This window comes from Sarcophilus harrisii, chromosome 3 (genome assembly GCF_902635505.1).
Source record: "Sarcophilus harrisii chromosome 3, mSarHar1.11, whole genome shotgun sequence".
Taxonomy (NCBI): Eukaryota; Metazoa; Chordata; class Mammalia; order Dasyuromorphia; family Dasyuridae; genus Sarcophilus; species Sarcophilus harrisii.
In genome coordinates this window covers 593,614,271-593,628,776 of record NC_045428.1, presented here as the reverse complement: position 1 = coordinate 593,628,776, position 14,506 = coordinate 593,614,271, and the positions used below count along the sequence as shown (strand labels likewise).

At 66.3% G+C, this 14,506-nt stretch overlaps 1 protein-coding gene across 1 annotated transcript; it reads left to right on the top strand.

The window, feature by feature from the left end:
• The first annotated feature begins 210 nt into the window (after positions 1-210).
• CLPTM1 (CLPTM1 regulator of GABA type A receptor forward trafficking) lies at positions 211-14,444 on the top strand. Its single transcript, XM_031963223.1, has 14 exons — positions 211-342; positions 3,426-3,538; positions 6,293-6,416; positions 6,699-6,857; positions 7,613-7,730; positions 8,298-8,383; positions 9,985-10,105; positions 10,221-10,465; positions 10,957-11,050; positions 11,583-11,773; positions 12,165-12,260; positions 12,561-12,696; positions 13,364-13,531; positions 13,877-14,444. The coding sequence occupies exons 1-14, from the start codon at positions 262-264 to the stop codon at positions 14,077-14,079; spliced, it is 1,935 nt and encodes a 644-aa protein (XP_031819083.1). The 5' UTR covers positions 211-261; the 3' UTR covers positions 14,080-14,444.
• Positions 14,445-14,506: the final 62 nt, after the last annotated feature.

The following is a 14,506-nucleotide window of genomic DNA, read 5'->3' as shown; positions in this document are numbered from 1 at the left end:
CGGCCGTTCCGCGCCTCGGAAATGAGGCGTCCGCGCAAGGGCGCCTGACGGCGGGAAGCCGGGCGGCAGCGGCAGCGGCCTCGGGCCCCTGGGAGCTGGAGAGCGGCCTCGGGAGAGAGCGCACTCGGGGCGGGGGGCGGGACTCCGAGCAGGATACGGTGGCCCGTAGGACCAGGGGCGCCGGCGGCCCCGGACAGTTCTCGCGAGATCGCGAGCGACGGGGAGGGGCCTGTTGGGGGGGCGGGGACACGGAGCAGGAAGATGGCGGCTGCGCAGGAGGCGGACGGGAGCCCCAGCGAAGTGGCGGCTGCGGCGACGGTGACCGGAGGCGGTTCCGGGCAGGTAGGCGGACGGGCGGCGGGCGGGGGGAGAGCAGAGGGCCCCGCCGGCGGCTCGGGGCGGCCGGAGCCGGGGCGGCGCGGCGCGGCCTCCCCGGCGGGGCCCTTCCCGCGCCGGGCCCGAGCCCCGCGACGCCTCCGGGCGGCCCCCCGGCCCCCTCCCGGCCCCCTCCCCCGCCCCCCGCTGCGCCGCGGGCCCCTCCCCCAGCGCCTGCGGCTGCCCCCGGCCCCCGGCCCGCGTCTCCTGCCCGGGGGCTTTGCCCGCTCCCGGAGGGCGAGGGTCTCCCTGAGGCTGCCCTTCGCCCCCGCCCGCCTCGTGTCCCCCTCCTCCCCCGGGTGGGCCGCCCCCTGAGGGGCAGTTCCGGAAACCCCCGTCCTCGTGTCTGTCAAAGCTCGGGCCCCGGAAGCCCCTCGGTCTCCCCCGTCGGTTCTCGAGGGGTCGGTCCTGTCCCTGCCCCTCCGTGCGGGGGTCGGGGTGGGGGGGGCTGCCTCACACGTGCACTTAGCCCTGTTCGCAGGCGGGGAAACTGAGGCAGGCGCGGCGCGCAGCAGGGCCGCGCCAGCGTGGGAGGGGCTGCAGCTCGTCCGTCCAAAGTCCGGGCTTTGGGCTCGGGCCGCTCCCTCCCTCCGGCCCCCGCGGGGTTCCCTGCCCGCCTGCCTCTGCTTCCAGCCTCTGCCCCGGCTGTGCCCCCAGACCCCGCGCCCCTGGCTGCCTTCCTGGGCCTGACGCTCGGGGCCTTTGGGCAAAGCAGCCTCTGTGCCCCCCCTGCGGGGACGCGGGCCCGTGGCGCCCCCTTCTGGGGGCCCCCCTGCCCCAAGGCGGTTCGGGGGGACCCCCAGGATCTCGGCCCCGCGGACTTCCAGAGCCGGGAGGGCCCTTGGGTTTGGCGCAGGCCCACTTTACAGGGGGGGAAACTGAGGTCCGTAGGGAGGGGCGCGCTAGCGTCTGCGGAGGAGGTAACTGCTTCCAGGCTCAGGTTCTGTGTTTGCCGGGCCAGCTTAGCTGTGGGGGGAGGGGGGGTCTCCCAGGCTGAGAGAGCTCGGACCCGTGAGGGGCTAGAAGGAGGGAGGGGGGTAGAGAGGGAGCGGGGGTGCGGCCGGCGCGCTCTGGCCCCCTCAGCGCCTGGCTGACGAATGGCACCAGAATCTCGGGGGCCCGGATGAGCCAGGGCAGCTTCCTGGAGCAGGGCACAAGCTGGGACCCAGAGCCAGGGGCCGCCCGTGTCCGGCTGGTCGGGGCCCTTGGGTGGCCCAGGCAGCTGCCCACCCGTCCCAGAAGCCACGGGTCCTGCCCGCCCACTTTGTGCCCTGGAAGCTGCCTCAAAGGGCAGACCTAGGCCAGGGGACGGGGGAGGGGGCTGGATGGGGGAGGGCGGAGGCACTGGGCCCCCTGGGGCTGGGGGGAGGCAGGGGAGGAGTTGGCCTCCAGGCCAGCCTGCTCCTCTGAGGGGTGGGGGGCTCGCCCAAGGTCACCCACTGGGAGCCCCCAACTGACCCTCAGGGAAGGGGACTGCCCAAGGCCTCAGGGGAGTCGGATGGCCCCCAGCCCAGTCCCTTCCTCCTGTGGGGGCCAGAGCAGTGGCTGCAAAATCTGAGGGTGCAGAAGCGGGGTCCGGCCCCTGTGGGTTACTGCCCTTTCCTGGCCTCCTGCACAGGAGGGGGAATCGGGCCACAGGGCCTGACCTGGAGAAAGGTCCCTGGCCGGGGGCTTCTGGGGGGCTTCCTGAGCAAGTGTTGGGGAGGGGGTAGCTGGCCTGACCTGCCCGAGACATGGCCTGCCTTCCAGGCCAGAAGTGACAAAGCATCATGGGAGCAGAAGGCAGGACTGGCAGCTGCAGGGGGGTGAGGAGGGGGGCTGGGCCAGAGAAGCTGGGGGGCACGGCTGGGCTGCAGGGGCGTGCCCTCCCTCAGATTGCTCTGGACCTTGGGAAAGGCTTTTCCGTAAGAGTTCTTTTGGAAACTTGTTTTAAAGCCTTTTTTGAGTGTCTCAGAATAAAAAGGAGGAGCAGGAGAGGGTCAGGAGGTTGGTTCCGTCCCAGGCTCTGGGCTGCTCCGTCTGTCAGCTGGGACTTGGGCTCAGTGCCTGCTCACAGCCCCCACCCCCGCCTGGGAAGGAGCCTCAGTCTGGTCTGGGCGGAGTGACCTTGAAGGTGTCATTTGCCTTCCCCTTGTTGGAGTTGGCCTCCAGGCCCGGAGCCAAGGCAGGAGGCTGCCTATCCCCCAGGAGCCCCAGCACCCGGGACGTGCTTCTGAGGTTCTTCCCCAGCAGCCCCTGGGGAAGAGCGGGGCCCAGGGAGCCTCAAGGGCTTGGCCAAGGTCACCAAGAAGTCCTGGCCGCCAGGCCTCGAAGGCGGGGTCTGGCAAAGCCCTTCCCTCCCCTGGGCCTTAGTTTCCCTGCCTGTCAGATGAGGGTGGGGCCCTGGGTCCTGCGAGCCTGAGTCTTTGGGCGGGAGGTGGCTGGGTCACCTTGCCAGGGCCGAGGTCTTCCTCCTTCTGTCCTTTCGTGTGCTGTGGGAGTGAAGCACCCGCGAGGGTGGGAAATGGCCCTTTATGTCCGGAGGCCATGATTGATTGTCCCAGGGCCAGCCTGGGAGACTTTTCCCGGGGCCTGATGGAACTGGGAACAAAGGACTGGGAGAGGGCTCCGGGGGGAGGCCGGCAGGGGCTGGGCTGGGCACGGTGGAGACCGGGCAGCCCGACCTGCCCCCCTGGGAGGCCTCTGCCAGGGCCTGCATCCTCCTGGAACCTCAGTTGCCTTAACTGTAAGAGGCAGATGATAGTGGGTGGGCTCTTTACCTCTCGGGACTGAGAAGGGTCCTCGAAGACCAGACGTGGCTGCCGTGGGGGGCTCTGGGGTGGCCGGAGGGTCCTGAGCGTCTGGTTCGGTGAGGCCAGGGCTGGGTGGCAGAGCAGGCAGGGGGCCGGTCTTGGGGCCATCTGCAGGTCCTCTGGGCCCCCTTGGACTCCGCGATGCCCTGTGCGGGCTGGAGCTTTCTCACGCCTCCTCCGGTAACATGGCGGGGCCCCGTAGGCTGGACTGGAGCGGGGCCCCTTCCTGACCCACCGCGGTTCTGTCCCGGCTCCCAGGTAACCAGCAATGGCAGCGTTGGAGGAGAAACGCCCACAGAGACTCAGCAACAGAACCGGGCCCCGCAGGCCGCCCCCAACGCCTGGCAGGTCATCAAAGGTGTGTTGTTCAGGTAAGGGATCCCCTCCCCCTGCATCCCCGCCGGGCTCCTGCAGTGGCCCGGCCCCTCGGCGTCCCTCAACCTGCGCGGCTGGGCCAGACAGGGCATCGCTCCAGGGGCTCGGCCTGGATCAGGGTGGCCCGGGCGGGCTCAGCAGCTTTAGTGTCTCGTCCCCATCGTGGCGTGGGCCCCTTGTGGTGTCCAGTGTCCTTGGCTACGGGGCCTGCTCTGTGCCAGGCCCCAGGTGGGGAGGAGCTGGCCGGGCCATCTCAGAAGGGCTTCTCCCAGAGGCCCCTGAGGCCTCGGCCTAAGGAAAGGTAGGTTCCCTGGGGAGACGTATAGTCTCTACTGTGTGCCAGCCACTGAGAGGACTTCGCAGATTTTATTTCTTCTGATGCTCACCCCCGAGAGGTAGGGGCTGAAACGATTCCCATTTAACAGTTGGGGAAACTGAGGCAGGCACTGTGAAGTGACACAGCTTGCAAACGTCCGGAGGTTCAGAAGGGACTCGCCCTGGTCTGGGAGAGGCTGGTGGCGGCTCTGTCGCCTTCCCTGATGCCGAGGAGCGGAGCCCCAGCCCCTACCCCCCGAGGGTGCGGCCTGCTTCCTCCTCGTGAGGGGTTCCCCCCCCTCCCCCAGCTCAGTGACTCTTGGCCCAGCTCAGGGTGTGAGGGGGAGGAGCCATGTGGTTCTGGCTGCCCTGAGCTGGGGGCTTGTCCTGAGCCTCTTGTTCCTGCCTTAAGACGAGCCGCGGGGTTGGGGAGGGTGGCCTTGTTCCATCTGCGTTCCTGGGGTGTTCTTGCTTGTCGGGTTCAGTTGCTAACTGGTGAGCATCCTTGGGGGGCAGTCCCCAGCCTGTGGAGCCCCCTGCTGGCTCCGGGAGCTTCTGTGTGGTGCAACATGCTGCCCGTTCTGGTCCAAGGGGCTGTGTGGGAGGGGACGTCAGACCTAGGCGGCGTGGAGGGGGTGGGGGGGAGGGAGCTGTGATAGTCCAGCAGAGAAGAGAGGGGCCCGAGGGCAAAGTGGGGCTTTCTGGGGGCCTCGTAGGGGCCTGTGGTACCGCCAGGGGGCAAAGGGCGCAGATGGGGACAAGGCGGGAGGCAGTGCTGGGGGCAGCGGGAGGGCCCAGAGATCCCTCTTGCTTGGGGGGGAGGGGTTGGCTAAGGAGGAGGAGGAGAAAGCATCAGGGCCTCGGAGGAAGGACATGGGGGGGGTCTCAGAGGCTTGGGAGGAAGGAGGGGAGCTTGGGCCTAGAGAGGACAGGGCACCCCAGGGGCAAGGCAGCCTTGCTGACAGCTCTGACCTCTGACCTTGTGGGGCTAAGATTCTGGAAGCGTGGGTGGAGACTTGGTGAGGAGGGGGCCTGAGGGAGGGTCAGAGGCCACTGGCAGGGACAAGAGCACTTGGGAAGGCCCAGCCGGCTGTCCCCCTCCCCACCAAGGGGAGCCCTGATCTGTGGGGCTCTGGGGGCAGGGGCAGGGCCCATTGGACATCAGAGGGGCCCGGACCCTCGCCCTCGCCCACCTTGAGCCCCCGACTCTCATCTCCCTGACTCTCTTGGATTGGGGGGGGGGGCGGGCAGAAGAGAGCCGGTGCTCAGGCCGGATTGTCTGCAGATGGGCTCCCCCGGGGCTGGACCTGCCTTATCTCCCAGCTGCCTCCAGCCTCCGGCTCCGGGCTTCTGGCTCTGCCCAGGACCTGGAAGCTCCCTCCCCGGCACACCTGTAGTGCAGGCACAGCTTGGGAGTCGTCCCTCAGGGGGTGTAGGGAGCGTCCCCTGGCACCGTCTCTTCCATCCACAGTGGGAAGGACTCGTCCAGCCCCCCCTTAGAGATGTGATCTTGGCTCCCCAGTTAAATGTCAGAGGCAGGATTTGTACCCAGGTCCTCAGACCCCCTCTTTGGGTTAGAGTAGGGGGGTGGGGGGGCCTGGCATTAAGAGCAAGGCAGTTGGGCCTCCCCCGGGTTCAGCGGCTGCCAGCCAGCTCAAAGGCTCCCCCAGCCCGGCCTCCCAGTGAGGCCCCGGCCCCAGCAGAGCTAGGGCTGAGTGAGGCTGGGCTGGTCCCAAGCTGCTGCCAGTGACCGCCCCTGTGTGTCTCCTGTTTGTGCCGCCCCGGGGAGCTGGGGTAAGGGAGGCAGCCCTCAGGGCTTGGGCTGGCCAAGTTGGGGGGAGGACGGGCCCTCTGCCCTTCCCCTGCTCCAAAGTGAGTCTCTTTAGTCCCTGCTTTTCTAAAGCTCCAACTTTTTCATCCTTTATTTTCAGCTGCAACCCCCCCTCCCCCCAGCGAGAAGCCAGGAGACCAGAGCGGGGCCGGGGAGCGATTGCTCTTGGCTGCGGGGAGAGCTCCTGTCTGTGTGGGGGTCCTGCCTCGCTTGGGGCCCCATGGGGGGGGGGGCAGCCACAGGGAGCCGGCACTTCCAGGAGCAGGGAGGGCTCTGGGGGTCTCTGCAAGGCCCCAGGGCCCTTGGGCTTCCCGTGGCTCGCTGGGGTTTTGCTGGCCTGACTTCAGTGTTCTCGGATGTCCAGCCCAGCTCCCCAGGGCCCAGAGACTCTGCTGACTCGCCTGTGGTCACACGGCACCGAGGTGCCAGGCAGCACAGCCCGGGGGGGAGAGCTGGCCTTGGAGGGGCCCTCACTGCCCGCTCTGCCCGTGGTCCGTGCCCAGGAAGACCCCTCCCCCAGCCCTGGCTCGCCGCCCCAGGGGCTCTCCCAACCCCTGCAGGCTTCCTGGGGCGCCTCCCTCACCCATCACCCTCTCATCCTCAGGATCTTCATTATCTGGGCCATCAGCTGTTGGTTTCGTCGTGGGCCGGCTCCACAGGACCCAACCAGCCCGGGTGGTGCCCCCCGGGTCCCCAGCCGCAACCTCTTCCCAAAAGACACTTTAATGGTGAGAGTTGGGGCGGCGGGCGCAGGGAGGGGCGTTCCTGCTGAGCCCCCGGGGGGAGGGCCTGGAGGGTGGTGGTGTCCAGGGAAGGGCACACCCCCACCCCACCCCCCCCCCCGCTTTGTCGACCCTCGGGAGGTTTAGCTCGGGCCGAGCAGGTTCTTCAGCACTTCAGCAGAGCCCACGCTGACCATAGGGCTGGGCCTCGGGGTCCTTCTTGTCCCCTGGGGGATGGGACCTCGGGCCGAGGTATAGAGGAGCCAGACGGAGCCCTTGTCCCCCCAGAACCTGCACGTGTACATCTCCGAGCATGAGCACTTTACAGACTTCAACACCACCTCAGCGCTGTTCTGGGAGCAGCAAGACCTGGTCTACGGGGACTGGACCAGCGGGGAGAACGCGGACGGCTGCTACGAGCACTATGCTGAGCTGGACATCCCGCCGGTGAGACCCCGCCTGCCTGCGCGCCTCCCCTGTGGGCCTCGGTCCCTGGGACATTTCACGTTAGGGACCCAGCCTGGCCCAGGGGGACATTCGAGGGGGGGTGGGTAGACGTGTATGTGGTTGGGTCTGACCCAGCCAGGAACACTGACAAAGCACCTATAGTGTGCTAAACTTCAGGGAAACATAAGGAGAAAAACGGCGCCTGTGGCCACCAGGGAATCCTAGGCCTGGAGTCTCAGACCCTTCCTAGCTGGGTGACCCGGGCACGTCCCTTCACCCCGTCTGCCTCAGTTTCCTCATCTGTAAAATGAACTGGATAAGGAAAGGGCGAATGAACCAAAACGAGAACAGACCCAGCCTGTGGGAGTTCCCAGTCTCCGGGAGGGACAGCGCAGGTGGCTCTGAACAGAGAAGATAGTTACGGGGGCAGGAACAGCTTCTCGTAAAGGGGGCTGTAGCAGGGGCCCAGGAGGCAGAGAGGCCCAGGAAGGGGCGGGTACTTGTGCCAACAGGGAAGGCTCCCGCCCTTGGAAGCCTGGGGCACCCTTAGGACCCCATGGCTAAGGCTACTCAGCGGCCGCCACAAAGGCCCCTGAGCCCAGGGATCAAGAGCAGCCCCATTTGTCAGGTGGGGAAGCTCATGGTGGCAGAGCCCGGCACAGAGCCGAGACTGCCCAGTGAGGGGCCGGGGCCCTGAGGGGAGGCCACCCGGTGCTGCAGGGGAGTCACCGGCCCTGCGTCCGTCTGTCCTCCAGAGCGTCCAGCAGAACGGCTCCATGTACATCCATGTGTACTTCACCAAGAGCGGCTTCCACCCAGACCCCAAACAGAAGGCTCTGTACAGGCGGCTGGCCACTGTACACACATCCCGAAGTAAGGCCCCTGCCGGCCCGGCACCCACACCCAATGGGCAGGGCTAGGGAGGGCAGACGGGCCCTTCCCTCCTCTACCTGAATGGAGCCCCCTGGCTGTGTCCTGGCAGGGGAGTCCCTCAGGTTGGGGAGCTGAAGGCAAGGGGGAGGGGGAAGTGGGCTGGGCCAGTGTGAGAAGGCTGCCGAAGGGCAGGGTGGGAGAACTGGGCCGGTGATAGCAGAATTGTGAGGGCACAAATGATAGCAGGTGCTGGAGGCCCTGAATGTCAGTCATGCTGAGCCTCCATGGTGGGGGGGGGGGGGGGGGGGGGGGGGGGTGGAGCCTGCAAGGGAGGAGGGAGCTTCTGCAGGCTCCTCTGCTCCTGTGAGAGCAGGCTGGAGGAGGCCAGTGGTGAATCTGTGGGCCCCAGGAGCCTGGGTGCAGAGGTGGGCCCAGGGTCACCACAGGGACCTACCAGGCAGTGCTGGGAAGGGAGACAGGCTGCTGGGGAAGGGGTCACTGGGCCTCCCGGGCCCATGCTCCAAACCTGGATGTCCCATGGCCCTCATGGTCTCTCCCTCTTTGCAGTGATCAACAAGTATAAACGAAGGCGATTTCAGAAGACCAAGAACCTGCTGACAGGCGAGACGGAAGCAGACCCAGAGATGATCAAGGTAATTGGAGAAGACGGCCGTTCCCAGAGGGTTAGGCGGCCAGCTCCTGCTCCAGGCTCCCTGCCTACTCCCGGGTCCCTTGTTCCAAGACCCTTCCTGGCACTGCCTTGGGTGGTCCTGGGGCATGGGGGAAGTTCTTCAGGAGCTCTGACAGGGCCAGAAATGAGCAGCAGAGGAAGTCCGGGTCAGCCTCTCCTGCGGCCAGAGAAGTCCTCGCAAAATCCTGGGGATGGAAGGGGGCCCTTGGGTTCTCTCAGTGGGGTCACGTATGAGGTCATGCGGCCCACCTTCCCAGTGGGAGGCAGGAAGATGCGGTAGGGGCAGCCGGGCCCACAGGCCGACGAGGGGCCACCCCCCAGCCCCCCGGCCCAGGCAGGACAAGGCAGACTCTTTGTGTCCAAGGTGGGGTCTAGTGCGTCTGAGGGCTGCCTCGGCCTTCCTCCTGGAGCTGACCTCGGTCTCCTGGGCCTCCCTCCCTCCTGGCTGCCAGGGCCTGCACTCCAGCCTCCGAGCCCAGGGAGCCAGTGCAGGCCCAGCCGTCCTCCCTTCCCTCCTCCCCGAGAGGGCAGCACCGCCCCGTCCCCCAGAGGAGCTTCGCCTCCGAAAGATTCTTGGGATGGGAGTAAAGTCAGAGAGACGGAGGCCAGAAAGGGGGATGGCGGCTTTGCCCCTTACCCTTTGGAGAGTGGCAGTGCCAGCTGAGGTCGCCCTCTCCAGGGCCAGTTGCTCCCTCTCCCTAGTGGGCACTGGGGCACTGGGAACCGCTGAGAGAGGGCAGAGAGGCCGTCATGGAGACGGGCTGAGGAGGTGAGAGGTCATGAAGGAGAGACCTCGGGCCTGGGGAGAGGGGAAGAGGTCACAGGCGGACCCGGTCCTTGTGTCGGTGGTCAGCCTGATGCCCGGGGAGCCGGGTTCCAGTGAAGTCCCCTGTGGAGAATCAGGAAACAGGCCCCCAGTTTTACCAGGAAATTTGGGGGCAGGGGGGAATTGCCTGGGGCTTCACAAGGGTGGGGGGTTTGGGGGTCATTGGCCCAGTGAGGGGGCTGACCCCAAGAATCCCCAGCTGAAGCCCCAGAGATCTCCGCTCCCAGGGGCAGCAGCTCCTGAGGTGGCGTGGAGGGACAGGGAACCTGAAGGGGCTGAGAAGCTTTGAAGGGGCCAAGCCAGAGAGGAGAGAACAGACCAAGGACAGGGCCCCGGCCAGGGGAACCTAGAGAGAGGAGGGAGAACCGGGCTCCGCACAGACCCCGGGGGAACCAGGGACCCTGAGGGGCGGTCCGGGAGGGGAGGGTTGCCTTGGCCTGCTGAGCCATAGCCCCTTCCCACCCCCCAAAATTTGCCCCTCCCCACCCCCGAGGCCCCTTCTTTCCAGCTTCAGGAGGGCAGTTTGGGGAAGGCCAGGGAAGGCCCCCTGGGGGGTTACGGGCCCCCGGCAGAAGGAGGTATGTTTTGAATCTGGCCCTGGGAAGAACAGGAGGGAGGGGCACTGTCCAGCGGCCCTGAGCACCATTCCCGAGGCGGCACATGGGGGAATGGGCAGGAGCTCTGGGTGCAGGCGGGGCCCCCCTCCGGCTCACATGCCAGTGCTCTTGCCCCCGCAGCGAGCAGAAGACTTTGGCCCGGTGGAGGTCATCTCCCATTGGCACCCGAATCTCACCATCAACATCGTGGACGACCACACGCCCTGGGTGAAGGGCAGCGTCCCTCCGCCACTGGACCAGTGTAAGCCCCCCTCCCCTACTTCTGAGTTCTGCCCCCCTCTCAGCCCCCCCTCCCCCGCCCCCCACAGGCTCCCCTCGCTGCTTCGGGCCCTGAGCCCCCTCTCCTGCCCCCGCAGATGTGCAGTTCGACGCGGTCAGTGGGGACTACTACCCCATCATCTACTTCAACGACTACTGGAACCTGCAGAGGGACTACTACCCCATCAACGAGACGCTGGCCAGCCTGCCGCTGCGCCTCTCCTTCTGCCCCCTGTCTCTGTGGCGCTGGCAGCTCTACGCAGCCCAGAGCACCCGCTCCCCCTGGAACTTCCTGGGCGAGGACCTGTACGAGCAGTCAGATGAGGAGCAGGACTCGGTCAAGGTGACGCCCAGCCCCTTCCCGGGCCCGGGTGGGAGTCCCGCTGTGTGCCTCAGTGTTCCCACCTGAAAGGGCCAAGCCACGCCCCTTTCCCAGGGTTCCTGTGAAGAGAAATGAGAGATTTAGAGAGCACTCAGCACTCTGGGAGACAGGAGGTGCTTAAGGGGGGGTTGCTCTCCTCCCACTCTCCCACCTCCAGGGAGAACCCATCCCTAAGCTTGGAGTCCTCAGTGCCTCCACTTGGAGGACTAGACCTGGGGGTGCCTACTAGGGAAGTGCCTGGGGGCCAGCTGTGGAAAGGAAGCCTTGAGGGTCATGGTGAGAGGAGGCTCCCCCAGGGAGCATGAGGGGGCCCCCTGTCTTTGACTGGGCCCGGCTTCCCCCACCTGCTCTGCTCTGTCCCCTTCCCCTCTTCCTCCTCCGTTTCTCCTCCTCATCCCTTCTAACTCCTGAGGACTCACTCCCAGTGACCCTGCGTGCTCCGCCTGTTCTAGGTGGCCCTCCTGGAGACGAACCCCTACCTCCTGGCCCTCACCATCATCGTCTCCATCGTCCACAGCATCTTTGAGTTCCTGGCATTCAAGAATGGTAGGGGCCCACTCTCTGTGCTGGGGAAGAGGCTCTCGCGCCACCTAGGACCCAGGCCAAGGACCCCCGGCCTCGAGGGAGCCCCTGCCCACTGTGGCCAGGGAGGGGGGAAGGAGGGGTTGCGTGGGAGCCAAGTGATGCTGCCCTTTGGTCCTGCCCCATTCTCCAGAGAGAGCGCTGGCTCCCAGGCTGGTGGAGGCTTGACAGCTGCGGGGCAGCCTGGGAAAGGGACTGGGGAAGGGTGGGGTGACAGGCGGGCACTTCCAGGCAGAGGCCAGGGAAGCTCCACCCTACCCCCACCCCGGCTTCAGGGGATCAGGGAATGGGCCAGAGGAGCCCGAGCCGGGCCAAGGGGAACTCCGGGGCTCTGGGACTGAAGAGAGGGTCCCAGCACCAGGGGGCGCCCTGGGTCAAAGTAGAGGCCGGCCTCCCTCCGCCAGCCAAGGGGGAGCCCAGACACACGGTCCTGTTCCCTGGAGCCCCCTCGTCTATGGCTTCCTTCCCCAACCCCCTCCTCCCCCTGGACTTACAGACATCCAGTTCTGGAACAGCCGGCAGTCCCTGGAGGGTCTCTCTGTCCGCTCGGTCTTCTTTGGTGTGTTCCAGTCCCTCGTGGTCCTTCTCTACATCCTGGACAATGAAACCAACTTTGTGGTCCAGGTCAGCGTCTTCATTGGCGTTTTGATCGACCTGTGGAAGATAACCAAGGTCATGGATGTCCGGGTAAGGGTCCCCACTCTGCTGGGATGGCACTGACCCCCAGCCCCCCCTGGGGAAAGTACAGACCCCTGACCTGCAGACCCCTGACCCCCAGTTCCCCCCCCCCCCAAGGAAAGCGCAGGCCCCTGACCTGCAGAAGCTCAGCCCCACTGGGGAGAGCACAGACCCGTGCCCCTCAGCCCCACTGGGTGAGTGCAGACCCCTTTGTCCCGGCTCCCAGGGCAGGACCAGGGAGTTTCCAGAACCACACTCCCATAAGGATCGGGGGAATTTGTACTGGGGATTTTCTGAGACAGGAGGAGCCCCTTGGGGCTCAGGGAATAAAGGGGCATTGGCGTGCTCCTTGTGGGGAAGGGCCTTCCTCCCTCGCCCACTCTTCTCTCCCCTCCTCTAGCTGGACCGAGAGAACAAGGTGGCCGGCGTGTTCCCCCGCCTGACCTTCAAGGACAAGTCCACGTACATCGAATCCTCCACCAAAGTTTATGATGATGTGAGCACAGGGGGCAGGGCCTGGGGTGGGGGAGGGGGGGGGCAGGGCAAGCCCTGGATGCTGAAGGACATCAGGGAAGGGGGGAGGCTGTGACCCCTGGGGGACTACAGAGGGAGGGAGCGCCACCATGTGCCCCGCGAACATGTGCACACCCTGATGCCTGCGCAGGCAAAGAAGCTCAAAGTCCTGTGTGTTACCTGGGAAGTCCCGTGGGTGGGGAGCAAGCCTGGGAGGCAGGGTGGAAGGGGAGGGAGGGGCTGGAGTGAGCCGGCCCCCCCTCTTCCCCCCCTCCCCCCCCAGATGGCGTTCAGGTACCTGTCCTGGATCCTGTTTCCCCTGCTGGGCTGCTACGCTGTCTACAGCCTCCTGTACATGGAGCACAAGGGCTGGTACTCGTGGGTGCTCAGCATGCTCTATGGCTTTCTGCTGACCTTCGGTGAGCCCCTTCCTCGGGGCCGAGTGCCCTCCTGCCATGCTTATCGCTCTGGGGCCCCCAACTTTCCTGGGGTTGGCCGAGGACCCCCTGCTGTCCATGAGGCACACAGACAGGAGCAGACAGAGCTCTGAGGGGGCCCAACGGCTCCCCAACCCCCGCTTGGACACATTGGGGGGCCGGGCCCCCGCAGCCCTGTTTGCACTGAGATAGCTTAGGGCTGGTGATGGGGGGAGGGGGGAACTGAGGCCCCACCAGGACCGGGCCCAGTTGCTGAAGGCTGCCCTGCCCCGGGAGGGTGGGCCGTGCTGGAGATGTGGACCCAGGGGTCCTGGCTGAGGGACAATAGGGGAGCTTGTGGGTCCCTCCCAACCGCGTGTCTGCCCCGCAGCGTGGGAGCCGGAGTGCTGCTTGTGGGTCAGATGCACGGACAGCAAACACTCTCCCGCTGCCCTGAGCCGTCCCCCAAGCTCCATGCTCCCATCTGGACCAGGCAGCCATCAAGCGGCCTGGACAGCCCATGCCCTGGGATGGCCCGTGGACGAATGGGCTCTGAGCTCACCCAGAGGCCTTGTGGGGTTGGCGCGGTGGGAGTCCTGGGGAGGGAGGGGGGGGACCCGAGGCCCTTGGGCGGGCGTGGCTTTCACCCGCTCCCTTCTGGACTCCCCAGGCTTCATCACCATGACGCCCCAGCTCTTCATCAACTACAAGCTCAAGTCCGTGGCCCACCTGCCCTGGCGCATGCTAACCTACAAGGCCCTCAACACGTTCATCGACGACTTGTTTGCCTTTGTCATCAAGATGCCCGTGATGTACCGGATTGGCTGTCTCCGAGATGGTGAGCGCTGCCTGCAGCCCCACTGTGTGCCGGGGCTGCCCAGGGCGGGGAGGGCATGACTAGGAACGAGGGGCGGCCGGTGGCTCCTGGGGTACTGGGACCCCAACTCTCAGGCCCAATGGTGTCCGGGAGGGGCTCCAGCTCAGAGGCACTTGATAAGCTTTGGAGGCAAATCCTGGCTGTGGGACCTTGTTCAAGTCACTTTTCTGGTCCTTCTGTGTCAAAGGAGGAAGTGGGGACTGGCCTACTGAGTGGGGAGGCCCAGCGGAGCCTGGGGCCCGAGGAAGGTGCCCCTGGGGAGGCTGAGGCCAAACCGACCCCTCACCGCTCTCTCTGCTCTTCCAGATGTGGTCTTCTTCATCTACCTTTATCAGCGGTGGATATACCGGGTGGATCCCACGCGGGTCAACGAGTTTGGCATGAGCGGGGAGGCACAGACGGCGGGGGCGGCCCTGACGCCGCCCGCAGCCCCCAGCGGGGATGGCCCCCTCCCTGGCCACGACCAGGGGCCCGCCCCCAAGCCGGCAGAGGACAAGAAGAAGGATTAGCCTCTTACCCTGGTTGCCCTGGCCACCGACATGCTTCCCATCTCCCACCCCAGCTCACTGTGACCCCGTCCCCCTGCCCTGGACAGACGGGGAGGGGTCAGGGGGACGCCCCCGACGTGAGGGGGGGAGAAGGCCAAAGGGGGGCGGGAGCAGGGGCGGCCCTGCCTGTCTGTCCCTACGTCAGTTCCAGCGCCATCTGTAATCATTGTAAGCCATTGCATCATGGCGGGGAGGCGGGGTGGGAGGGGGCCGCGGCCCCGGAGCTCTCCTGCGAACCCCACATCCATCTCTCATCCCTTCCCACGCCCCTCCTCCCCTGACACAGACTCTGGATTTAATAAATTCATATGTGGGTGTTTAACTTACTCGGGGCACCTCCTTGTGCTTGTGCCCGCGGCCGGTCCCGCTGCTGGACAGCTCCTCAAGC